This window comes from Daphnia pulex, chromosome 2 (genome assembly GCF_021134715.1).
Source record: "Daphnia pulex isolate KAP4 chromosome 2, ASM2113471v1".
Lineage (NCBI taxonomy): Eukaryota > Metazoa > Arthropoda > Branchiopoda > Diplostraca > Daphniidae > Daphnia > Daphnia pulex.
Genome location: NC_060018.1, coordinates 557,210 through 582,768, shown reverse-complemented (window position 1 = coordinate 582,768; position 25,559 = coordinate 557,210). Strand labels below are relative to the sequence as shown.

Below are 25,559 nucleotides of genomic sequence, written 5' to 3'. Positions count from 1 at the left end.
TGCGAGAGCAGCAGCACGATGCATTCACAATGTCTCTCTACCTACCTACCTACTCATTCTCTTATGCTGTAGCTACGCAACTTTTGTTTTTTGTTTGGGTTCATCTCTACGCCCCAACGGGCATACAGATGCAACTGATCGAAAACAACACACACACACTGTCGTTCGCTGGCGCCAACGCATTTCTGATTCGATTTCATGCACAGAGAAAATGAGAATTTTTAGCCAACCTCTACGGGATCTCGCAACTTGAATGAGGTTAGACGCTCTTTCTCCCGTTCTCTACAAAGTTGAATCGATGGCCCGGGCCGGGCCAGAAACTGTAGAACATTGACAGGGGGAGGTGCAGAGATGGCGAACCCGTTGAAATTCGTGATTGGCTCGTGCAAGAGTTTTACAACATTTGCTGGTGGGGGGTAGGGGGAGAAGCGCTAAAGTTTCCACGTGCAACACACACAGAGCAGCAGAGTCGATTTGCCCGCAACGGCCGCATTATTTGCCCATGTTTTCGCCCGTTACATAATGCGGGCCGTGTCCCGCGCCTTTTATTTAAACCGTGAGTTGCGGTGAAGCTGCACTCCCCCCCACACACAGAGCAATTACATAGTTGATTCAATACAAATTGAGTTGAATGGGCTCTTTACAAGCGTGACAAGGTAATCTCGACTCGGCAATCTCAGCAGCAGCTCGGGCTAGCACTAACCAACCGCCGCCCGTCTCTCTATTATGGGATCCACAAGAAAACAACACGACTCGGCCCTGCCTGCCGGCCCTGCCCCCACCATTTCGACCGCGCTGCTGATTATACATGCAGTTGTGCTATTTGGTAATGAACACGCGTACGTGAGGGACCGGCGCCGTTGTCGAGCAGGTGACACGGCCAACTTGGCAACCCGAAAGAAAAAGAAGCGCCGGCCAGCGGCGGCACTCTCCCAGATTGAGACGCAACTGCACGTCAAAACTTTGAAGCCAATAAAGAAAAGCTGAATGTCGTTTAAAAGAAGAAGAAAAAGAAAAAAGTCCATTTGTTATATACACGGGGAATTTCCCACTTGCCCTTTTTTTCTTTCCTTACCCCGGGCCGCTATGGCGACATTACGTGGGGCGTGTACGACGTCTGGGCGCCCCTTTTGTGCGTTACGTTTGTCGCCGGCATCGCCGACAAAAGAAGAGAGAATCAGACAAGCAGAAAATGCATCGCCAGCGGCAACGCGGAATGAAAATAACTCCCCGCATCACAGACAACTCGGCAACATGCAGCAGCAACACACGTTGAATAATATACACTTATCAAGATATTACGACGGCGACGACTCTCGTCTGTCTGTCGGACGGGAAAATAGAAAAATGGAACCCCCCTCCCGTTATATACTCGCCGCGTATGTTGTACCCTCTCTTTTTCGGTTCGAGATGACGACTGGGTCGTGTCGAGCAGATACTTGGCCTACATCTGCCATCTCCGCGATGATAATGTTGAACCAGTTCCACGAACAAACCTACAACACGGGAAATATAAAACCTTGAAACCCACCCACACGTCTCAAAGGAAGAAAAAGAGGGCAACAACATATTGGCACTTTTGTGTATAGGAAAATGATCAAATTTTCATTTTGGGATCAAAATAAAAATTTGAAAAAAAAAAAAAGATGTGGGCGTGTGTGGGAGTCGGATTGAACCGTCACAATATTATTACAATAGATTAAGTATTCAGGAGGAATCAAAAGAGAAAGTAACACACGATGATAAGGCTTAAAAAAGGGAAATATCCGACGTCGACTTTTTAGATTGGATACACGGGAAAGAAAGCCTAGGCAAAAGAGACATCAGAGTAAAGAAAAACTTGATGAAAATTAAACGTGATATTATAAAAGGTTCAAGTGTGCTGGCCTCCTGTCAAGGCCTTTTGTTAAGAAGAAGAAGTAATTGATTTAGAGCCGCTCGAAATCGGCAAATTGGCGATGGGGTCCGGTCGATTTGGACGAAGGTGTGGCTTCCGTAAGATCCAGCTGGACGTCGTCCTCGTCCCGCAAGTATCGAACGTCCGAATCCTCGGCCAGCTGATCCTGTTGGTTGGATCGCAGTTTGGGTCTCCGCCGTCTGTCCGAGACGGAATTGCGGGATCGGATGACGATCACGACGACGCCGACCGTTAGGAGCAGAGCGGCGCCAACTGCGGCTGCGACGACGGTGCCAATCAGCCAATTGGGCGACGATGTTTGGCTGCTGGCGCTGGGCGATGGCTGATCGGCCGCGAGGCCTGATTGGTCGTCATCACCTTGCAGTCCATCTGAGGGTGGGGGGAAGCGACAATTGCCAAGACAAACACAAAGGCGACAATCAGCTCAACGTCGCACATAATCCAGCGCGGCTAATTGCAATTTCCAGCGGCTTAAATTTCTATGCGCGGATGTTATTCAAATTGAGAGGAGGCTGCAATTATCAGCGGATTCATCCTCCCCTTCCTTGCGCTCGACAACAAGGGGGACGACGGGCAGCAGCCGATAAGAGAAATCGATAAAAGTGCGGCAACAAGTTGCCAGCCATGAGAATAGCGCGCCACGATTTTCAAAAAAATAAATCTCTTTTTTAAATAAAAGTTTGCAATGAAAGAATAATAATAAAAGAAAAGATTTTAAAATCCGTGCCACTATTATTGGACGGATTAAAAAACTTTTTATTTGTTTTTTTTTCTAGAATCGTTGATGCCACACTTTCAAAGTCTATATAATCACTAAGGAAACCAACAAGAAGAAAAGAAAACAACATAAACTTGGAACTTTTTCCATGTCTTTTTAGCCGATCAATAATTTATCAGATGCAAATGAGTCGGATGTATATGTATAATACCGTGAACCCCAAAAACGTACTGTTTCACACTCACGGTTGGAAAATATTTGTACCCAATGGCGCGTTCTCTCTTTTGTCTTCTTCTCCCACCGGACCCGTGAAAAACGCGGCTATTTTTGGAGACGGATTTTGCAATAGGGCGGGCGATACATCAAGGAAGCGAAGCTGCAACGTGATGGAATAAATTTTTAAAAAGGCTTTCCTTCGACTTGTAAGTAAACTCGGCAAGTTTCTCGTGTGTGCGACAAGGTTTCTGCATCAGAGATACGAGAGAGAGAAAGAGAAGAAGCGCAGCCCGACGACCTTCATCGACGTGGAATAGAATAAAAACGGGAAGAGCAGGATCTCTCTCGACGAAGGATATAACTTAATAGATAAAGAGCTAGCTCATGTCGTTTTCCGTTTCCTATAGCCGACGGCTGTACTACGACCTCCCATCCCCGATCATACGCGTTACGCTGGGGGATTGAGACTAACTAATTCCATTAGATCGTCCGGGTCGATGTGCGGATGCAAAAGGGCCTGGTTGTTTTTTAGCCTCCCCCTACTCCTCCCCCCCTTTCTAAACGGCAGTTTCGGGAGTGGCTTTCCCGAAACGGTACGGCGCAATTATGGAGGAGCTAAATGTTGATCAGTAATTGACCGTTTGAGCGTAGACACGTTTATTACCTTGGGGAGGATCGCCAGTGACTAATACACTCGTCGTCGTCGTCGGCCTAGTCGGGGCTGGTGTAGTGGTGGTGGCCAACGGAGTCCTTGTGGTAGGGACAACCCATGGCCGAAATGTATTGGTGGGGACGGCAGTTGTTGTTGTGGATGTTGATGTCGTCGTTGTGGGATTAGTTGTAGTGGATCTAGTCGTCGTCGGCGTCGTTGGTTTGGCTGTCGTCGTCGTTGTTTTCGTCGTGGGAATAGTCGACGTCAAAGTCGTCGAGGACAACGTCGTCGTCGATGGCCGCATGGTAGTTGATGTGGCTGATGTGGTTGTAGGCCTTTCTGTCGTCGTTGTGGACGTGACTGTTGTTGGCTGTGTAGTCGCTACAGTCGACATAATAACAGTCGAAGAAGAAGTGGAAGGAGGGATCGGCGTAGTTGAGCTGATGGTAACCGTCGTTGGCGTCGTGGTAGGAATGGGAACGCTGCTGGCCGTCGTCGTCGTCGTTGCGGCAGCAGTTGGACGAAATGTCGTTGTAGGGATCGTAGGAGCCTCTGTCGTCGTTGTTGTTGTTGTTGACGATGCAATTGCCTGCGACGGTGGAGGGGCTAAAGTTGTTGTGATGGTCGTCGTCGTCTGCGGCGGACTGGCCGTCGTGGTGGTGACAGGAGTGACGGTCGTTGCCGTGGCTGTCGACGTTCCTGTCCGTCCTTTTTATGAATAGCATCGATTCGTGTCAGTCAGTCAGAGAGAGAAGGAAATAGGGAGGCAGCCACCGGATAACGAAAAATAAACAGACGGACACCGACAGACAGGAGAAGAGACACACAGGAGAGAAAAAGGGAGCCGGACAAATCGTTCCCAGAAACCAGTGGGAATGAAAAAAAGAAAAGAAATCAATATTCTATTCTCCTTGTTCTTACGTCTTGTTGTTGTCTACCTTGACAAAATCGACGACAGACACAACACACACAACTACGACGGACAAAATCCACCTGACTGGGATCATTCGCATAGGGATTGGCTGGATTACGCCGATGGGTCGTTGCATGTGTGTGCCGAGCCGGGGGGCCTATTACATAAATTGTAATTGTTCTAGTCTGTTTGTTTTTCTTCTTCTCGGAGGAGGAGGAAGGAACAAAAAGAAAAAAGCGAACGACACGTTGATGAATGTCATCATACACGCCACCATCCATATACTGGTCGAGTTCTTGACACGAGCTCGTTAAAGCGACCCTCAACGTTTGCCTTTTTCATCTGCTAATAAATAATAGGGCCGGCTGCTCCAACGACTATACGCACCACCAGTGCGAGTAGCTATTAAAAACCCCGACACAAAAGAAAGAAGAAGAAGAAAAAGAGAGCACTGCACATAAACACCCGACACATACATCTAACAAGCAAGCCTGCCCCCCCCCCCCAAAAAAAAAGAAAAAACGGGAAAACAATTTGTTCGTGAGAGATTCATTTCCTTCCATACAAGTTATACGTTCAGAGGGTCTGTATGTACACACGAGTGCAGAATGTTGGCCGCCGCTAGCTATTACATATACACACAGCTCACAAGTTGCGTCTGGTTCACTTTGACAGTTGAGGTATGTTCAGTCTGCTTGTTTTTTTAGTTCTCCCCCTAGTTGGCCAAATCAATCCTCCAAAGTTTACGCTTCCCCTTTTAAACAAAAATTCTGGCCTAAATAATAGCCTAGTTTGCTCAGTTCTAACGACGGTACTCACACATGGCATGCTGCTGCTTTGTGTGTTTCACTTTCATGCATCAACGATCGTCGGGAAAACAAAACCAAAAAAGAAAAAAGGAGTCTTTTTTTGGGGGGGTAGCTGGACACATTCAAGTGAGTGAATCAACTCTCTATAGTTGAAAATATATAGGCCAAGTGTCCAGGGGTTATTCAAGTCAAATGGAAAAGAGAGAAAGAGGACGAAACAAGGAAAAATGAAAAGAGAAAATAGATTTCACTTTCTTTTCGGCGTATATAAGGAGACGGACATGACGAGACAAGCTAAAAAGAGACTTGCAAAGAGAAAAAGAGGAAAACCGTATAGTCCCACAACGAATAGACTATAGCAGTCGATCCTTTGGTCATCGGGGCGTTTCTTTTTCTTTTTTTTCCTTCTTGATTTTATTTGATTCCCTTCCGCTTTTGTGGAAGCCACCGGGAGTTGGGTGGAAGAAACTGGGCCCGGAAATAAGAGACGAGGAGGCAAAGAAAACACTTGCATCGGATGAGGAGCGGAACGGAAAAGAGAGAGAGAAAACCCGGTGCCATTGGGACGCGCCAATGGCCAAACGGCCGACGGCGATGGTCGTCCGACACCATCCAATAAATTCGCTTCTTCTTCTTCTTCCCCTCACGTCGCCCGAAAAAAATAAAAAGTGAAACTTTCATCCCGCCACCACCGACTTGAGGCAGAAAAGACGAGAAAGGCTAGGGCAAGTCATTACGTGAACGAGTGACCCGATCTATTACGCGGCAGCGGCCGCTCCCCCCCCCCCCCCTACACCACCAAGCGCCAAAGGGACAACCCGAAAAAGAACCAACATCATCGCAACTATCGACCAAACTGCACTAGTACCCGTCATCATCAAAGTCTTCTTTTCTCTCCCCCCTCCCTTTTCCAACAGCGGGAAATCACGCACGCCAACGGACAACGGACCAAACAAAATCATCGACAGAAGAGCAAAGGACGATCCTTAATGATCATAAAAAATTGCCGATGGGCACGACTCACCCGTCAAACAGAAGGCGGCGTAATCCGAGCAGCACGAATTCTTCAGCAGACAATCGTCGCTACAACCGCAAGTCCACGACGACGACGACGTGTTGGTGTTGGCCGTCTCTTCCGTCCGTTCCGATGTAGAGCAGCGGGTAGAACACGACGCATTGGGCGGGATCGTGCTCGACGGCGGGGCGGTCGATCCTCCTGCAAAATTTCAAATCGATTCAAATCAGACGCCAAATTCATTTCAATCAAAATATGATGAACGCATTTCCCTGAATGGGTTTTTTTTTCTGTGCTTTGAATATTACTGGACTCGCGACAGTCATAAACCCCCCCCCCCCCTCCTCCCGCGGGCCATAAACAAACGCTGTGCCAGCCATTCGGTTAGCTCCGGCGTTTTTATGTCCGTTTCTTTTTTCATTACGTGTTTTGCTTTTGTGTTAAAATGAAAGCGCAACTTGTTGAATTGCCACAACTCGAGCGGGAGCTCCCCCCCCTAGTTGATTGATGCCCTCGCAATAGTCCGCGCGCCATCAAAGACGCGCCTATATAACTTTATATGGATGCCCAGTGCGGCAAAAGAAACGCCAAGTTATTTGAGTTGGCGACAAGAATAGGTCACCTGGTACAATTGTGTCGGCCATCATTCTCTTCAGAGCCGCCAGACATTCTTCGCCCTTTGTCAACTGGACGTCGTCAATGGCCGAGTCGCCGACGTAACCCGTTCCGCGTACGCCTTCAATGACAACCTGGGGGTGGAAAATCACAAAATAAATAAAAAAACATCAATAAAAAAGAATGCCACTGCGATGACGTGGCACAAACGAAAAAAAAAGAAAAAGGAGTTATATCACCTCAAGTTACGTCTGTTACGACTATTTACCTGAAAGTTTTCGGTGACCGTGTCCAGTGAAATGTAACCTTGACGCCAACGATCGCCCTGATCTCCGGAACGGACAAAAGCCGGCCTCAGTTCCGACATCTTTTTGCTCTCCGGTTTAATGTACACATTGATCAGACCTAATAATCATAATAAAAGAACAACAATATAAGTTGGCTGGTCAAGAAATAAAGCAACTGATTCATCGAGGAAAGGTTCGTCTTAGTTGACTGACTGCTCATCTCAAAGTGTATGGGGAAATCGGATTGGGAAGCCCGGAAGATTTCGTGGAATTCCCCCGCGACTCGATGATACAACAACAACAACAACAACCGCAGTGTACGTGCCAATCCCGACAGCTCAACAACAAGAGAATGAAGGGAAAACCCAATGGAGCGGGAGAATGCCTCCTGCTGCTGTCTACACAGAGTAGCTTCTGATATTGGACCAACTAATACGCGTCGGTGATACTTAGCAGCGGGAAGGAAGGGGTGCTGTTGCCTGTACCGACTCTCAATCCTATCATCATCCGTGCTAGTTGTTAGTTATATATAGATTCCCTCTCCACTGTCGGGTGGTAGGCGCTGGCGAATCGATGCAGTCCGGGATATATGGATACATCATCTCTCACGCTCGGCGGATCAAAGCTTCGCTCGCAAGTGGCTAGACTAGGAGAGCAGAGTGGGAGCGAGCTCAATCAAATGAAGACAGTCTATATAGAGAGGGAGAGGGAACTCGCTGTGCCTGCGGGACTCTTGTTACCCGAGAGTGTACACATCGCTAGCAAAACCCAACTGAATATTTAGATAGATACACAAGTATAGACACTACAATGGGAAAGGGGATACAGATGAGGAAACACAAACACGGGAGCTAATAATAACGGGCCCGAGACTCTCGACTGACTTTCAATTGATTGCCGCATAAACAGGATCCCCCCCCCCACACGTCCATGGACCAGAAACCGGAATCTCAATTTCCTTGTAGTACGAATGGATGGATGGATGGATGATGTGCCGAGAGACAATGAGGATTGAGAGGCGAATGATGCCACTGATCCCACAACTCCATTAGGTTCGTTATTTGCATTGCATTATGACGTGCGATTGATATTATTCCCCCTTAGATCATGGGTGCCAGATCCATCACGCGTAACATTCGAAAACTTGCGCCATCGCCTATCGAACGAGCGCCAAAATTGGGAGCTAGAAAAAATGGGACCACCTCACGGCGACCAGCCGCAAGGGATCCTGCCAATAGTGGACGGTGTACCTTGAGAGGGTTCAACACAATATCAAACAAAAATATCACAAAGGAATCAATCGAGTCTCATACCGGGGGGTTTCTATTTCTAACGGACAAAAACAAAAAAACCTTGGCATGTATAAATGTATGGCGGGACCGCAGTCCGAAGGGGCTATCCATCATCGACATCGACTTATCCAGCCGCAGGATTGGCGGTAGGAATACAAATCTATTATCGGATTCACAACCTGCACGCAAGGCAATCCATCCATCCATCCCCTCCCGTAATATCTCGTCGGTAAATCTTTGATAGTCGCACGAGATTATTTTTGTTTGTTTTTTCTCCTTTCAGCCGGGGTGGTGTAAGTCGGGCGGAGTAGTCCAGACGTAAATAACTGAACATTTCCGTGGCCTGCAAATTCCAATGGGAACCCCCCGAACGAGTTAGCGTCCGCCCCAGGATCGAGAAAGAGGATTTGGCTCGTTGCCGGTGGAATTTTCGTGTCGTCCTCCGGGGTGCGGCTAAAAATCCGCGAGAAACAATTGTGAAATTGGATCCCGATGGAATTGGCGTAGAGGAAAAATAAAACCAAAAAAAGGGAAAACGGACCTTTGATTGGGTTCATCCGAGCAAACGCCGTCGGTTGCCGGGACTCGATCGATTACATAACACACGCACACAATGCCCTCCCAAAATCAAACTGGACAAGAAAAAAAACCGAAAAAAAAATCCAAGTAGAAATGAAAAGATGAAAGGAGAAGGGGTGTGCTGGCGGTTTTGGCTCAGCAGCCGCAATGATAACGACCAAAAAAATAAAAAAGATAAAAGAAAAACCCCAAAAATATATCTTCTACTCTCTATAACGTGATCTCAATAAATTGGCTCGTTGTTCTTGTGGATTCTCTGCCAAAATCAGTTCCGCCAGGCGAATGGAACTCTCATTTCTTCCCACTTTTCTTTTCTTTTTCTGTTCCGATTCCTTTTTAATGACATCCGGACGATGAAGGAGGAGGAAACAGTAATGGCACTACCAGCCGCCACTGCCACTGCTGCCGCTGTCGGCTTTTTTTCTTTTCTTTCCCACCTGCGATCGATGCCCACAAAAACCCCAAAAGAAAAGAAAAGTCGTCGTTGCTTTGCCATCCAAGACACTTGGAAGTTTCATCCGTCACCGGATCGGAAAATAATAGACTTTCAAAGTCTAGCAGCATAGGCCTCTCTCTCTTGCTTTTCAATCAGAAGACAAGAGGCGAAATCTTTTCCTTCCTCCTTCTTCTTTCGCTTTGACTTTTCGATTGTTATATAGAGATCCTCTCTCGTCTTTAGTTTCGAGAATCGGCCTGATTGCCATGCGGTGCGGGAGTGAGGGAGGCCAGCAGCAGCAACATTGGCAATTAGTGACAATGATATACCTAGGCGTCTCTGCTGCCGCTCCAACTCGGCCAAGTTTCCCCAAGAGAGGCATAGAGAGAAAGAGACAAAAGGACGCGGAATTCGCCGGAAATGTATACATCTACGTCGTATCCTCCGCAGCAGCAGCGGAGGCCGTGAATGCATTATAATGCGCCAAAGACATGCACAAGTTGCCTCTTATATTATACCTAGATAGACGGCCGTTTCTTATTTCTATTTTTTGTTTCATGTGTTTCTTCCTGTAAAAATAAAAGTCCTGACCTTTCGGTTTCTCCCTCCCAAGTGCCTGCGTGTTTCATTACGCAGACGACGCCATCCTCTACCGGGAAAACTACAATATCTTTTCCCATTTATGAACGTTAGACCAGAGGGGCACAGCACAGCACAGAAGTGCCCAAAAGCCTAGTTCCGGTTTGAATAAAAAAAAAAAAAAAAGAAAAAAAGAGAGAAGGCCACGCCCTTATTTGTCGTCAAAAAGTCAAAACTAGGCAAGAGGGGGGGGGGGTCACGTTGGCAGCGTAGGGTGTGGTCAGTCGGTCGTATAAACAAATGCGCCAAAAGACGATGTCTCCACTAACCCAGGGCCGGTATAGTACGTGATATTATAGAAATATGCGCACACAATATCATGAATGAGAAAATGCGACGGCCATGATATTTGATGCGATTGTCGCTTCAGTGACGACGACGACGACGGCCGTCTCCCCCTTTTCTTGTTCGCCCGGCTGCATGTCATTTCCGGAGAGACGGAGAGAGAGAGAGAGCGGTCGTACGTATGCGTGCGTGCGTGCAAGAGTTCGTTAAGATGATGGAACGAATCGAATCCCTCGCAATGCACGGCGACAACGACGACGACGACGGAGGCCTGCACCAGAAACAAAAGTGTTTTTTACGAGTCTCCGTGTCCGGCCCTCGTTGCGTCGCCCACCCACAACGGGGCCAAAAGTACAACCGTTGCAAATGCGATTCACTTTTCAAGTGACATTCCCGCGCTAATGCTCTGCACCAGTGGCGTCATCCAAGGCCAAGACGGGGGAAAAAGAGAGGAAGAAACTGCTGGGCAAACAAATGAAGAGTTTGCTGCTTTCTCTTATTATTATTCGTCGGCGCGGTGGCCAACTGCCAACTGTCAAGTTCGTTGGAAAACGACGGCCAAATGGCGAAACGGGAGGAATCAGGAGAGAGTCGTGATGGGAATGACGACGACTGGAGTCAACGCGGGCGGGATCGGGCGCAGTTGACCCGTGAAAGCGATAAAGAAAAGCTCCAGGCATTTCACAGGCTGGCAAGAAAGCCAGCTAGAGAGAATTTACATACCACGCCCAGCTGTGCGGATTGACACGAAATGATAGTCTATAGACCTACTGTACGACGACGACGACTAGTAGACGACTTTTACTGTGTAAAACAACTACATCTTTGCGATGCCCACCCCCCGGAAAACAAAAAAACATTCAACCCCAAATGAAAAAAGGAAAATCAAGGGCCGTCGAGCGGTCAGCGCCACGCCCAATAAAATCAAATCGTCCGACGCCGCCGTCTGCGTGAAAACACTAAATGAAAAGCAGATAGGACCAGAGCAGAAGCTGCGCTTGCCGATCGATGGATCGATCCGCAGCTCGGCTTTACTCGTCGCCGTCCATCGTCGAAAAATCAAAAGGAGCCCGAAAAATACAAAAACCGACCAGCAAAACCCCAAGATGGAAATCTCTTTTTCTTTAACGCACCGGACATCGTCTTAAAGTAAAGACGGCCAAGAGTAACTTGTCACGCTTGCACAGCCTTTAGCGGATGGGATTAGCCCAGGTTCCATTGTGCTCCCACCAATTGCAATTGGCCCCCACCATCACCTCCTGGACGGTACCCCAGCCAAAAGCGAGAGAGAAAAAAGGTGGATATCGTTCTACTGGTAGGACGGACTTGTATGAAGCACGTGTTGACTGCACTACTGGGACGTTTGCAGTCGCTTCCCTTTAGCGACTACTTAAACATCACGCGCCCTTCCGCTGGCAAATAGGAAACGCCGCGAGTTGAATTGACGTCAACAAGGGCCACATCAATTCTATAAATCTGGGCCCCCTCAAAAATTTATTTTCAATATTCAGAAAAAGAAGAAGAAGAAAAAAAGGAGGAGCTATTCATTTCCAGGATGGAAATTCAAGATTGAATCGCTACTAACCCCCCCATCCCTACAACCACGTCTATATACTTGAGCGTCGTTTCAAGCTGACGTTGGCTCGAGATGGACACTTGGATAGATTGGATGAGCCAGTCTACACCAGCAGTTGGCTGGGCCACTCTTTTATTGACTTCATTTTCGAATCAAAAGGCAGAAACAAATCCCGGCCGATAAAGGAGAAAAAAATAAATAAATAAGGAGCGCGTCTATAAGAAGAGCTGAGCGAATGTGTTTTTCTCTTCTCCCACCATCAGTTTTTGTCAAGTATCAAATGACACGCCACCATATCATCATTAGGGCTGCCGACTCTTTATACATTCGCCTTCTTTGCCTCGAGTTTCTCGGAAGGTGGGCAATGATAGGCGATCCTCGCCTTTACACTTTCTCATCAACTTCATCATCAAGTTTTGCCTCTCATCTTCCCTCCTCCGTTCCGCATCACCCGAAACTTCTTCTTCTTCTTCTTCTATCGGGACCCAATTAGTAGGCGAAAAGCTGAAAACTGAATTACATGACATTGAGACGCTGCCTCCTCCTCCGCATCAGCTGCCAGACCCCATCACTTCCACATCACACACCTCCTCGATTCGATGTGGCAAGTAAAAGAAGAAGAAATATAAGGACCAGTCAAAGTCTTTTTAGATTACGGCCAAAATGTGTACTACGCACCAGCCCAAGTCTCTACCGCATTCTGCTCACACAAAAAGGAGAGGAACCGGATGGATGGGAAATTGCAACACCTCAAAGCGGGCCGAAAAACTCGACGAAAGTGAAACGGATACTAAAAAGTCTTCAATCTGTCTGGTTAGTGGGTATAATATCGGTTGTTATCTCATTTAAACCGCTCGTTCGTTTCAATGAAAGAAAGACAAGCCAAAAAAGAGAAAAGACTTTATGATATTTCCTTGTACTACGGTGCAGCAGAACTCCGCCTTCTCCCTACGTATAAAAGTAAGTCTCACATAATCAATAGTTACAGCAGTTCCTTTTCAACTTTTGCAGCGGAGCTGCTCCGGCTCTCCTATTTTAAGGGGTGGCCATGGACTGGAGCCCTGCCTATTTTTATTTTTCGCGTATTTTATTTGGATCAAAAGGAAGCCAGTGCGATTCTCTTTCACTGCATTTCGGAAAGTTCTTTTGCGAATTTCGTCGAGACATTCTTTATGTGAACGAGCCAACCAGCAGAAATCGAAATGGAAAAAGCGAGAGAGGAGAGAGTCTATAGACGCTAGAGAAACTCTTTTGGTTTCCTGCCTTGGAGAAGAAATTCCAAAGACAAACAAAACGCGGATGCTGGGCCTCCCTTCATTTGATGGCGGTTCGCGAGGCAACAGCAACAACAACAAACAATAAAAGAAAAAGAAAACAATGACAGACTTTTTCTGCGGCTGAAATGTTTCGATTGCAATTTTCCAAAAGAGAAAAAGACAAATAAATAACATCCGAGCCCAACTATAAAAGAAGTGGCATTCAACTGGAAAAGAAAAAGAAAAAAAGGACGAACTTGAAAATGAAAAGGGAAATAAAAACCCCCCACTGAAAACCTTTATAAGAGTTGCCTAACAAGTCTCAGCGTTTTGTTTGGTTTTCTTATTGTCGTGGCTGCTGTCGATTCGGATTGGCCGGGAATAAAAGAAGTGAGACAACAGTGCGTGGCAAAGTACGTCATCAACTCATCAATATCTAATACACAAAGAGGGAGAGAGAAAATCAAAAGATTTGGTTTGCAAGAGATGACAGGGAAAAGAAGAAGAAGAAAAAAAAAAAGGTTTTGTGGGGCTTCAAAAATAAAAGAAGATCCTGTCCGCAGACAGACACAAGAGCGGGCGACACGATGCGCATGGTGGATCAAGCCATGGTGACAAACGAACGTTATTCCACTCCGTTAGATATTCACGTGATTGGACTTGAAACTTTTGTTGTTGTCTTTGTGTGTGCGCGCCTCCCTTTGGTCCTGATGGACACATCGTGGAAAGAAAAAGGCAACTATTCCGAGTCTTTACTCCCCAATCAGTTTCATTTGGACTTTATCCAGTTATTAAGCAAATCGTGTCGCGGGTTCCCAATTGCGCCGTCCAATTTCATTATGACATCATCACACGGTCCCGTTGCCGCGGACCCGCTGTGTCAACCGAGAAACTAGACACACAATCAATGTGGGAAACAAATCTTAAAGGATGTTTCCCATCAGCTGACGCTTTCTCCCCCACCACCAAGAAACAAAAAATGTTATGCCACATTAACTTCCCACAGCCCCCACCACCGCAACAACAACTCCATCTAGTAGTAAGGCAACTGCCGCTGCTGCGCGCAATAATCATCAAACAGAAATAAAAAATAATCCACAAAACCAACAAACAAACAAACGAGCGGAACGCGACGTGTGCAATGATGTATACGTAATAACACGAGAAATAAAAGGAGCTAAAAGAAATCGGCTCGTCTATTTTGTAGACCATTGCATCCATCCATCCATCTATCGCGTCCATCTTTTTATCCGGCCCACCTCTTTTGAGAAAGAAGAGGCAAAAGAAAAAAGAAGAAGAAGAGGGGGAAAGAAAAGAGATCGGGACAAATGGAACAAGAAAAAGGAGAAGAGAATAAGAAGGAGCTGCAATGACAACGAGGCGCTCTGATTTACGATGCAACCATACGAACTGGAGGCTGGATGGATCCACTGGATCCTTATATATTTATATATGAGGGCTGTGTGTGTGTGTGCTACATATATATATCTATGGAGTATCTACTACTAGTAAAGGCCGACCGAAGAGCGACCGACCGACTGCCATGTAGCAATATCGCCCCGTGCTGCAATCATTCCTCTCTCTCTTTCCTTCTCTTCCATTTCTTATTGCCTTGTCTGCGCTGAAAGAGGGAAGAAGCGTCGAAGCGTGGGCCGTTTACCAAAGACGCCGGCCAAGGAAAAAAGAGAAGAAATCAAAGTGACGGCAACGCTCACTATATCTATCAAAAGTTGCTCCTTGTCGCCAATACTCTGACGCTTCTCTCTCTCCCAACGCCGCCCAATAAATAAAAATACAAACACGTTCAATCAAACAAATAACAGCAGCAGAGCTCGAGCACAGAGTCCCAAACAGTTAAGGCTGCGCCGATATATCAACACCAATTCGCGTTATTATGTGTACAGCAGGGCGGGCGTCGAAAGTCAACAGCCAACGCGAAAGAGTTTCAATTGATTGACAGGTTTCACTGCGACTTTTGATTTTCGCTCGGCTCCTCCCATCCGACCCACACAAAATAAATAGCGGGGGAGAAAAAAAAAAGAGTGGTTGCAAACACAAAGACTCACGGTTTTAAACGGAAAAAAAAATAACTTTGTGTATCGGGGAAAGAAAACTAGAAATGTGTCAGTCGTGAAAAAACGTTTGAGGTTCTTTGTTGTTTGTTTGAAGTTTTAAAAGTCGCCCGAATTGACGAGGAAGTACTATAAAGAGAGAAGAAATCAGTTGGGTTTTTTTTTTCAACAAGCAATTGTCGTTCGTCTTTACATGTTTAAGTCTAGAGTTGGATGGCGCTCCCCCCTCCCATCCAATAGATGAGCCAGTCTTAAAGGCTCTATAAATACACGTCGGGTAGATCAATCAAAAACCACCGCGGAAACGGGACGGATTCGTTCCGTTCGGGAGGCGGTGGGCGATGCAAGAGACAACGGACACAAGATCGATAGCAACATCTCACCACCTCTCTACCAGTCCCCCCCCCCTTTCTTTATCATCTCACGACACACACAAAAAAAAAATAAGATGTACGTTTTGAATCCGTTCGTGATTAATGCACATAATGGCCATCATCTGACAACCTTTGCAACGTCCCAGGCGACCATTACAGAACTTGCCGCGAATTTTATGATTCAAATATTTGCCCAGGCACCAAAAATAATTATTTTAGTTGTTTTGTTTTGTTTTTTCGCGATAGTGCGCGAATACGACCGAGGCGGACTCCACGGCACCGCCGTATGCGCGTGTTTTATGTGTACTCGTCTTTTATGCGCCATATTTTAGATTAGACGTCATATAATAATATACAAGGCCTATACAGCAAGACTGCCGGAGACTATGACTACACAAACTAGAATGTAATCATGAAAATTATACCAAGTCGTTCGATTGAGCCGGCAGGGGGACGGCCGTGTCTCATTAATCCCGACGACGTCGACGACAACAACGTCGGCCCCCCTTTTTCTTTTCTCCCAAAGTCCACAAGGTATTCAACGAGGAAATGCATCGGGGGACAAGAGGCTGATGATTGCGCAATAGACGGACGTCGCTGCACTGTGACGTTGTAGTACACAAAACATTTTGTGTTGTTATGATTAACTATTGGACCTAAAGGACCAAGGGGGGGTCTAGACTGATTATTAAAGACAAGAGGAGGCCGCAATCTCCAGCGAGATTTCGGAGGAGGAGGAACTGCTTACGGAAGGGCAACAGTCCGTGATGAGTAGAGGATTGCTCAGCTCTTGCCCTTTATTCTCCTTACATATTATCTAATACTGCCGCTGCTGTCGTCCTATAGAGAGTCTACAGAGATGTGTGTGTTTAATCCACAGAGGGGAGAAGATAAGGAGGGCGAACTCTCTGTGAGTGTACTGCCGTACAGCTTCATTTCCGACGGAGACATCCGCTGGCGGACTGGATATCAACGACGGACTCAATCAAGTATACAGACGAGATTATTTCGGGGGCTCTCGCTAGCTGCGACCAGTAAATACAAAAGGGGGAGAATAATCATATCAGAAAAGAAAAAAAAGTGGTGCATGGCATCCACAAAAAAATGTAGGTCAGCAAATCTACCGTCGCTCCTTTCATTTGGCAACGACCAGGCAGAAAAAGAAACCCTCCCACCCGACAAGCATTGATTTTGGCATAGAAAAGACCAGCCGCCAAATAAAACGGGAAAAAGTAGGAACAACTAGACATGAAAACCAAATCCGGAAAAGAAAAGACCCATATAGACATCCGGCCAGATGTGGGGGGTGGGTTTCCATTCATTCCGATGATATTATAACTAGGCCATCGCCCATTTCTTTCAAGAAAGGTTTGATATCGACGAGAATAACGACTAAAATAGAACAGTGAACCCCAACCAAGAGGTAAGAATCACAAGAATTTGCCAATTAGCCAAATTATTGGCTCCATACCTTTCGACATATTCCCGGAATAAAACCCCCCGGCAACTCAAAACTTTACGGAATGCTTCAATTTAAAAAAAATATATAGAAACGAGGGGTCATCGACTGTCAAATTTGTCAATTATTCGAGTTGCTTCGTTACGAAAGGAAACTTGCCTGTCGACTGCGCCTTCACCGGAAAGCACGAGACCTACAGGACGAAACATACAAGACACGGCCAAGAGTGAATATACTTAATGATGAGCTATTATATGCTAGTAGTTGGTCATCTTCAAAGAGTCTACACTGCAGTTGCATTCAGTCTTGCTCTGGTGTTGGTGGGAGTGGGGGGCTGTGGAGAAAGGGACTCATCAACTAAACAAACTAATAATCAGATGAGCACCAGTGTCCGACACGTGTTCCTGCTGGTCTCTAAAAACATCCGTCTCTGCCCAGTCTACACCTCCGCACGATGCGCGACTATACTACCAGGCTGCGGTATGTATGGATCTCCTCCAGCACACAAGTCGCGCATCTGCTGCTGCCGCTTTTGAACTATCGAACCAATCAGAAATGAATTATGCAAGAGTCTCTTTCCCCGGCCCCCCTATCCCGTTTCCAATATGGAGCCGAGCGGCAGCTGGCCGCCTTCATTTCTTTTTCATGCAACGAAAACCATTCGACGAGCTTCACTTCTTTCTTTCCCATTTCTTTAGAAGAAAAAAAAGGAAGCACATTCTATCCCTTTTCTCGTCTTTCGGCCGCTGGAATAATAATAACGCATGTATAGTTCACATGCTGCTGATCCTAGGCGAAACGTCCTGATACCGAACGTGCCTGATCCGACTCTTTCGCTCTGACTTTTCACGACGACGTCACGCCGACAAGCTCACGGGGCTCCTCTTTCTCTCCCATGTGCTCCGGCAGACACCACCACCACCAGCCCACCCACACTAACCCTGTGTGTGTGTTTGTGCGTCTACATTTAGGAACACACACACACGACACACTGGTTACTAGATCCTCTTTGGCCTCCAATCCCTTAACCAAGTTGCACAAGGAACGGATAACTTTTTCTTTAGGGAGAGACCCGAGACGCTTTTACTTGTCCAACTTAATTCTTTGCCTTCTTCCCCCCTTTTCTTACTGATCCGCAATGGACTCACCGGGACTCGCTAACCGCAAAAAAGAGTTGAATAAGAAAAAAAGAAGGAATTTAAGGAGATTCAGACTTGAATTCTATTAGGGAACGTGACTTAAAAGAATAAGCAATCGCCCATCATTTTGTCGAAAGAAAAAGGCCATTTTGAAAACTAACTGGGCCAACGCGACAGCTCGGCGCCCGCAAACTCGACGGAAACATCGTCGCTGCCTTCCATCACCAGAGGCGCAAAGCAACGGAGGAAAAAAAGAAAATCCGGGCAGCAGCGCGAAAAAGAAACGGAATGGGGAAAAAGGCGTGGGATGTGATTACGGAAGGAACGGAAGGTGAAATCGAATCAAGAACAAGAAGGAGGAAAAAAGTGTCAACCGGATGGATGGATGGATGGACGGGGAAAAGAAAGAAAACAATCCCCCCACTTTTCCAGCGAAGGAACTTTGCAGTCGAGGACGGAAATAAAACGAAAGAAAGTCGAGTTGATTGACTGGCACAAGAGATGCAGCTGATGAGCGAACGACAAGAGTTGCTGCTCTAACGCTATTCAATTATGTGGAGAGAAAAGTTAACGGCGGGAGAAAAAGAAGGTCACCCAGTCCAGCCGAACCGAGTACAAACGAACCCGTAAATAAATGTCGCCGTGAATTAAAAAAAGAAAAACCCACAGTTAATGTCACGATTGACGCGTGTTCACGTCAACGCATTTATCTTTTTACCAGACCCTTTAATGAAGCCTCAGAGCGATCCTCCACTCTCACTGGATCAACATTAGCAACGATTCTTCGTGTATGCAAAAATTTGAGCGGAACAATAAGAGAAAACGGGACAACTGGACTTTGTTGGGTTGTTTTCTTCTTTCCTTTCTCTCGTTGTCCAGGGGGACTTTGACGTCTGCCGCACGTAACTCTGGCGTCGCTCCTACTGGCGTCACCGCATTCATCCACCGATCGATCAGTCGTCAGCCCGTCAAGTCAACAAATAATCGAGAAAACACTTTCAATAACAGGACAGCGGGGCATTCGCCTGGAATAAGATGAAACTCCACACAGGACTTGACTGACCGTTTTTTTCCCTCTTTCCCGTCCGTCCACCCCTCCAGTCAGTCGTGTGTCAATAAGCCGAATAGGAAGGATGGACGGGCGGCCTATCCGGAGTGTGAATCCTCAAGTGCTTGCCACCCGAAATACGACGGACGTCACAGCGTCAAATAAATAAAGAACGTGGCGACGAGTCTGGCACACAACGACGACAAACACAGAGAGAGAAACGAAATCGTCCGTCGCCAATATCCAGCAGCGTATATCCCATCTGCTGCAAAGCTGCTGCTGCCTACACTTCTTCAAAATCTCTCCTCCTGTTGTATATAGATGGGCCTATTTCTTTTTTTGGGGTCGACACACCCAACGTGACGTAAAAAGTCCAAATTTACCAAGATGATATCGAAACAGGATGAAAAATATCCAACCATTCCTTTTGCACCCCTCGTTAGAGTTGGATCCGTTTCCTTCCGGCCGAACATCATTAATCGCCTTTAGCCAGTGTAGCGTTCTAAATACCTATTTGGGGGAGCTAGACAATGTCCGAGTCTCCGCCAACACAAAGACGTGCACAGTGGGCGTGTCGAGTCAAAAGAAAACAAGACTAGACAATCCCACTTGAAAGGGGGAAGACAACGAACGGAAATGAAAGGGAAGAAAACGGGAGGATGATCTGGATGAAGCGACATCACTTACCGGTCGTGCTGCCGTACATGTGGAACCAAAAGGAGAAGCAAACTCCTTCGTCGGCCACGGCGGATGCTTCCGGTTGGCCGTAAACGGGTGAGAAGAGTCGGGCCGTGTCGTTCAGGACTCGCGGGCTGGAAGACTCGATGAATAAGTAATGACCTGCGACGACAAAAGAAGCGAAAAAGAGGTTAAAAATATCAAAATCGTTGAAGCGGAATAAATAAATAAAAAAGAATCGCATGTCGGGCCGACAGGAAGGTAACCTTGCGGTTTGTGCGGTTGTTGTGGTGGATTGATCCGGCGAGAGGAGGTCGATAAATAGATAGAGAAATGCACTATACATAAGCCATAGATCGGTTGACACGTGCCTTCTCCCATTGGTCGGCATCAAATAGTCCGTGCCGATATCAAAACATCACACGGGGCTCAAATCGTTGCCGCGTCCAGTTTCTCCCCGTCAATTTCCCTTTTCTCTCTGCACTGGCCTCCTCCCATCGCCAAACATCTTTGTTGGCCTTACATCGAACGACTTTTAGTCGGCATGCACAGACGAGTTATGTGCACAGCACGTTGCCAAGCGTATAGAGAGTTTGGCTAGTGTTTAGATCCCACCGTACTCCTGGGGCGGATGAAAAGGGACCCCCAGAAGAACGTGTTTCCATGGAATCTTTCGCTTCGTTTTAGCCTCAAAGGCGAATAAAAGGTCTGTGCCCTGACTCCTGAAAGACTTGGGCACTATTAAAGGAAAAGGCTTTTTTCCTTGCCCGGCCCTATTCCCCAGCTCTTTCACCCACTTGACTCGTCTACCCTCTTTCTCATGCAAATAGCACTCGCTAGAAATACACACACACAGTCGTGGACTGTGTGTTACACATACACTCTGCACGTTTTGTTGGGTGCTGCTTCTTCTAATACGATCGCACTGCAGGGAAAACCACCTAGTCGGCCTCCAGTTGGTGAAAAACTGGGCCATCATTACCATACGAGAGACAAGTCTAACGGAGAAAGACCAAGACGAACGAACGCGGGATAACAGTTGCATGGAAAACAAATTCCCACCGCAGCTGACAATCTCCTCTCCCTTTTTTCCGACCGTGTAGTTCCTCGAGCCTATTTCCATCATCATCCGCACACTTAACAACTTCCCAGTCCCGCCCCTGTCTCAACTAAAGTCTCGCCTCCTTGTGTACAGTACACTGTAATAACACCCCACTGCATTCCCTTGATGAAAAGAGACGGACGTCTCACGTAAGCTCTTTTTCCTCCTCTTTTTTTTTTGTCCCCCATTTAATTTTTGTTGGCGGGACAGAGAAGGATCAGCAGTTTCCTTTCAGTTTCCTTTCGGCCCCAGTTTAACATCGCCCCTTGTGCCTTGTCGCCTTCGCAAAGTTGAAACGATAAATCATCCGACGCAAAATGAAAAGCTCCCTCCCCGAAAAAAGTTTTGGAAAAATGCGGGGAAATCCCATTCAATGGAGAGGAATGAAAAAGAGGAAAATGATCATAACTGACCGGCTTTGCCTTGGCCCAGGGTGTGATCGAAAGACGGGCCGGTTCCAAGGTGAAACGACGGCGTTCCGTAGTTTTGCCACGTCCAGTCAAACTCGTCGGTCCTCGTGTCCTGGACCCATCCGCAAAGGTCGTCGCTCTCAAAGTCGCAACGCGTCGCCGACTGCTGCACTCCGCTGGCTAAATAAATAAGAAAAATCACGTCAGAAAATTGCACTGTCAAGTCGAGTCGGAAACCGAATCAGAAAGTCACTCATCCACCGCACAAATTGGCCCAGTCTCAGGCCCTGGGGCGGCCATCTCTTATGAAAGTGATTGCTTTAGACATAGTGGCCAAGGCGCTACACGACGGCCCTTTATGAGCAAGGAAGGCAAGGGGAGGTGGGATGGATACGCTTGGTTGAATTATAATAAGTTGGATGGGACAAAGATCCAGTTAAGAAAAGCACAAGACCATCAGGATCGATTGTTTTCAGACCCAATACTTTACGACTTGCAGTGTGGACCCTCAAGGCCATCTCTCGTTCGAGTCGACAACCAACGACGTTGATCAAACAACCAGCAACAACAACAACAACTTATCGATGAAATAAACAAAGACACGAAAAGTGGGTTGACCTTGGCAAAGAGGGGCTGTTCCATTCCAGTCGAATTTGTCGACGCAGTAGATCATGGGCGAACCGGATGGCCTATACCCCGGATTGCACTCGAGTCTCATGACGGCCCCTCCGTTGCTGGCGATGAATCTGCCCGACGGAGGCGACGGAATATACGGACAGCCTTTAGCTAAACAACGTCAAAAAAGGCACAAACAAGTAAATCAATTAGGTAAACCCAAATGTTTATAGAGTCGCCGCCAGTAAGTCAATTCGAATTCAAATCTACACACGAGGGTCAGAAAGACCAAAGGGGCCGAGGAGTCGGTCGTAGGCGATGCGCGTCAACTTGAGATAAATCACGGCCAATGGCAATAATCCGACGAGCCGTGCCGACCCGACAGTCCTATGCCGAATTGCGGATATTAGCTCAAAGGCCGATTCAACGGCTTCTTTTCATCTTTAAAAAATGTACTGCAAAAGAGAGATCCAATTTCCAGGCCGTCGTATTTCATCTTCCTGATGTGCTTTGCTAGGTCTACCGTATTTTCGCCCACTTGAATCGATAAAATAAACGGAAGAAAACAAAAAAAAAAGAAGGAAAGAAAATAACGCAAGGCCAACTGTTCACTCAGTCCGCACACATGCAGTTCCTTCGTTCTTGTTCGTTTTCCATCTCGTCGGCTTTTCTCCCTTTTTGGCGTTCCGTTTCCAGAGTGGACGCTGTTACTTTGCAGAGGACTATCGAACTGGATGTGAGCGCCGGACAAAAGAAGAGAAAGAGGCTCCTGCCTGGGATGTATAGAGACAAATGATCATAGGCTGGCGCAGTGGCCCGTTTCTGCTGGCCAACTTCCACCAGGGAGAGAGAAAAAAATGTCCAGTGGCGCGGATCAATTTACGACGGCCGTCGCCGTTGAAATGGAATCGTAAAAGTCAATGATTCGACGTACATTACGTGCCAATATACATAGAGCTACTCGCGTCGAGCCTCCCGTCCCGCCGACCCGTACACATTTCATAAAGTAAACGCACGACGGCACTACCGAGTATTTGTCTAGTTTATGCATGGATGTCGACCAAACATCCTACTACTCACTGGCACAGACTGGAGCCTCCGATGTCCACTCGCCCTGGAGACACGTCGACGTGCTTTCGCCAACCAGGACGTAATCTCGATTGCAGCTGTATTTAACTACGCGGCCGCCCGAACGCAATTTGATTTTGCCGTTTTTCAGGACGACTTTGGGGCAAGTGTCTCTCTTTCGGCTGTTATTGCCACCTGGATGCACAGACAAAAAGGGGCGAAACAACGTTACAATAAACGACGACGACAACAACTCGAGTCAAATATTTCATTACCGGTTTGCTGGCAATGGGCCGCGTTCAACCAGAGGATGAGGGTTATTAACAACAGGGTCGGGCACTTCCAATTCCTTCTGGCCGCCATCTTCGCAAAGTCGTCTCGCGAAACAAATAAACAGTCGATAATAATAGCGCGCCCAACAAAACAACAAACACAACGGCGACGATGGCACAAATCAACAACTTTTGCTAACGACTTTCAATGTGGGCCACACTTTGGTCGATGATTTCCAAGCCACTGATTCGACTCGTATCACTCGGACTTGGTTACTGACGCCCAAGTCCACGGGAAAAAAATCCAAATAACTCTGAAAACGACGACCCAAAATAATAAAAACAGGACCTGACCAGTAGCACTTGCACATCATAGACGACTCATTTGTTTCGCCTTATCAATTTTTTTCCTAGTTGGCTCGACCCTGCTAGGAGCGGAAACTGTTATTTAGTGCTATAGGACACACAATCTGGTCGGAGCCAAAAGACAAAAAAAAAAAAAGGATGAAAGAGCGTATGCGTATCTCAGCCGGATGCAACGCCCTTCAATAATTTCTCCACCACTTTTCCCCCCTTACCAACAAACTGATTAGCCGATAATCAGATGATGAGCTAAAAAAAAGGGAAAACACAGACAACGTCTCTTTCGCATTGTCATTCGCCACAAGTTCCCCACTGCATAAATTCGATATAAACCTGGATAAAATTAGGCATGTCCCTAATTGAATAAAGACTTACCGAGAATTCACAAGATCTTTTCTGTGATAGATGACATTCAGTCGGCCTTGGTGCTGATTCGCCTTGTTTTCTCCGTTTTTCGGTGGTGTTTTCTTCTTTTATCTTCCTATATTTATTTTTCCCGGAATGTGACAAACGAATTCAGGCCGTTATTCAATCAGCGACTTGGGCACAGAGGGAATTGGAGCCATTGTTTGCTTATTTACGTCATAAGGAAAACCCTGAGAAATACAAAAAAATTGGTAAGAAAGAAAAAAAGCGTATAGAATAAAAGTAGCAATCATGACATGAAGCCAGCCATCAGGTTCGTTGCGACACAATAGAAAGACTTAATATCACCAAGGTATCTATATTATATGTTAACAAAAGAGGATTCAGCTGATAACTTACTTAATTTGGATGCTATGGTATACAATAGCCACAAAAAGTGGTGTTTTCTTTTGGCTGAGTTGCTGGTGGAGGATCAATAGTTGAGCCTATCTATTCCTCTCGCCAAAAAAAAAAAAGAGAAGTGAAGATGTGCTGCAGCTGTTTACATTGAGAGAGCTTTAAGCCTGGAATGATGCTCAGAGCGATAAGTCTGGACAGATGGCCGCGTGTATATACAGCCATCTTGGCACTCGGGTAATATTCGCCAACACTATCACGTTGCCTCTTGAGAAGTTGCAAATGCTCATCCAGCAGTACATAATAGCCTAAATGGTTGTGAACAAAGTGATAATAATGATTCTTGGGAAGGACTCACAAATTCATACGTAGTAGTGGACACAAGTAAAAAACTGAGTGTACAAAGTCTAGCAGCACTAACAATGAAATATTAATGGGATCGTTTTATCCTCACTTTAACATAGCTTTTTGAGCTAGCACTACAAGGAGGCTCAATGAATTTGTGTAGTCTACTAGTTACTCTAATTCTGCATAAAATATCAAATGATATCAACACATTACATATTTTGGTTTAACTCAGGGTATCTGTTTACCATTAACAAAAAACTACTTGATAGCTAAAAACTAACATTGAAGAAGCTGTAGACAATGGACAGAGCATTTTCTGAGATGCAAGGGAAGCAAACAAGCACGTGGCATCCAATATTTCGACTTTATAAAATTGTATCCCGTGCACGTGTCTATTATCTATTCAATCTGTCAACTAATAAGTCGTGGGCTTACTGGGCTACGTTTAAAAACACCAATGGCTGTTGGTTGTTTGACTTGTATCTCGTGAGGCTGCATTTATATCATAAAAGTTACTTACTAATCCATACCGTTTTTAAAAAGAAATTAGGAACTGTGTGGAGTGCTGCCTATTTCATCGAAGCACATGCAAATTTGCAACTTTCCCGCATTGCTCCTCGCCTCTCAGCAGTTAGGTTCTTCT

General features: G+C 46.4%; 1 protein-coding gene across 5 annotated transcripts; it reads right to left on the bottom strand.

Annotated features, from left to right (window-relative positions):
- Positions 1 to 1,568: 1,568 nt before the first annotated feature.
- Positions 1,569 to 25,554, bottom strand: LOC124204268 (MAM and LDL-receptor class A domain-containing protein 1-like). Of its 5 annotated transcripts, XM_046601323.1 has the most exons (13): positions 25,447 to 25,550; positions 24,572 to 24,876; positions 24,182 to 24,402; positions 23,447 to 23,536; positions 23,184 to 23,366; positions 22,107 to 22,274; positions 21,492 to 21,668; positions 19,986 to 20,138; positions 7,125 to 7,261; positions 6,864 to 6,990; positions 6,251 to 6,442; positions 3,517 to 4,212; positions 1,569 to 2,287 (listed from the first exon to the last, which is right to left on the bottom strand). In XM_046601323.1, exons 4-13 carry the CDS (start codon positions 23,532 to 23,534, stop codon positions 1,929 to 1,931), a joined length of 2,280 nt encoding a protein of 759 aa, XP_046457279.1. In that variant the 5' UTR covers positions 23,535 to 23,536; positions 24,182 to 24,402; positions 24,572 to 24,876; positions 25,447 to 25,550; the 3' UTR covers positions 1,569 to 1,928. The 5 variants fall into 5 exon arrangements, with proteins under 5 accessions (XP_046457279.1, XP_046457298.1, XP_046457285.1 ...); XM_046601342.1 differs by lacking the exon at positions 3,517 to 4,212 and having other exon boundaries at positions 23,447 to 23,534; positions 25,447 to 25,554; XM_046601329.1 differs by lacking the exons at positions 23,184 to 23,366; positions 23,447 to 23,536.
- Positions 25,555 to 25,559: the final 5 nt, after the last annotated feature.

What these genes read in the sequence shown, in the direction of transcription:
- LOC124204268 (XM_046601323.1), bottom strand. Translation starts at nt 23,534, where the DNA reads ATGGCGGCCAGAAGGAATTGGAAGTGCCCGACCCTGTTGTTAATAACC. An exon ending in CATGTACGGCAGCACGACCG is followed by an intron (nt 7,262 to 19,985) that starts GTAAGTGATGTC and finishes TATGATTATTAG; the next exon opens with GTCTGATCAATGTGTACATT. An exon ending in CGGTCACCGAAAACTTTCAG is followed by an intron (nt 6,991 to 7,124) that starts GTAAATAGTCGT and finishes TTCCACCCCCAG; the next exon opens with GTTGTCATTGAAGGCGTACG.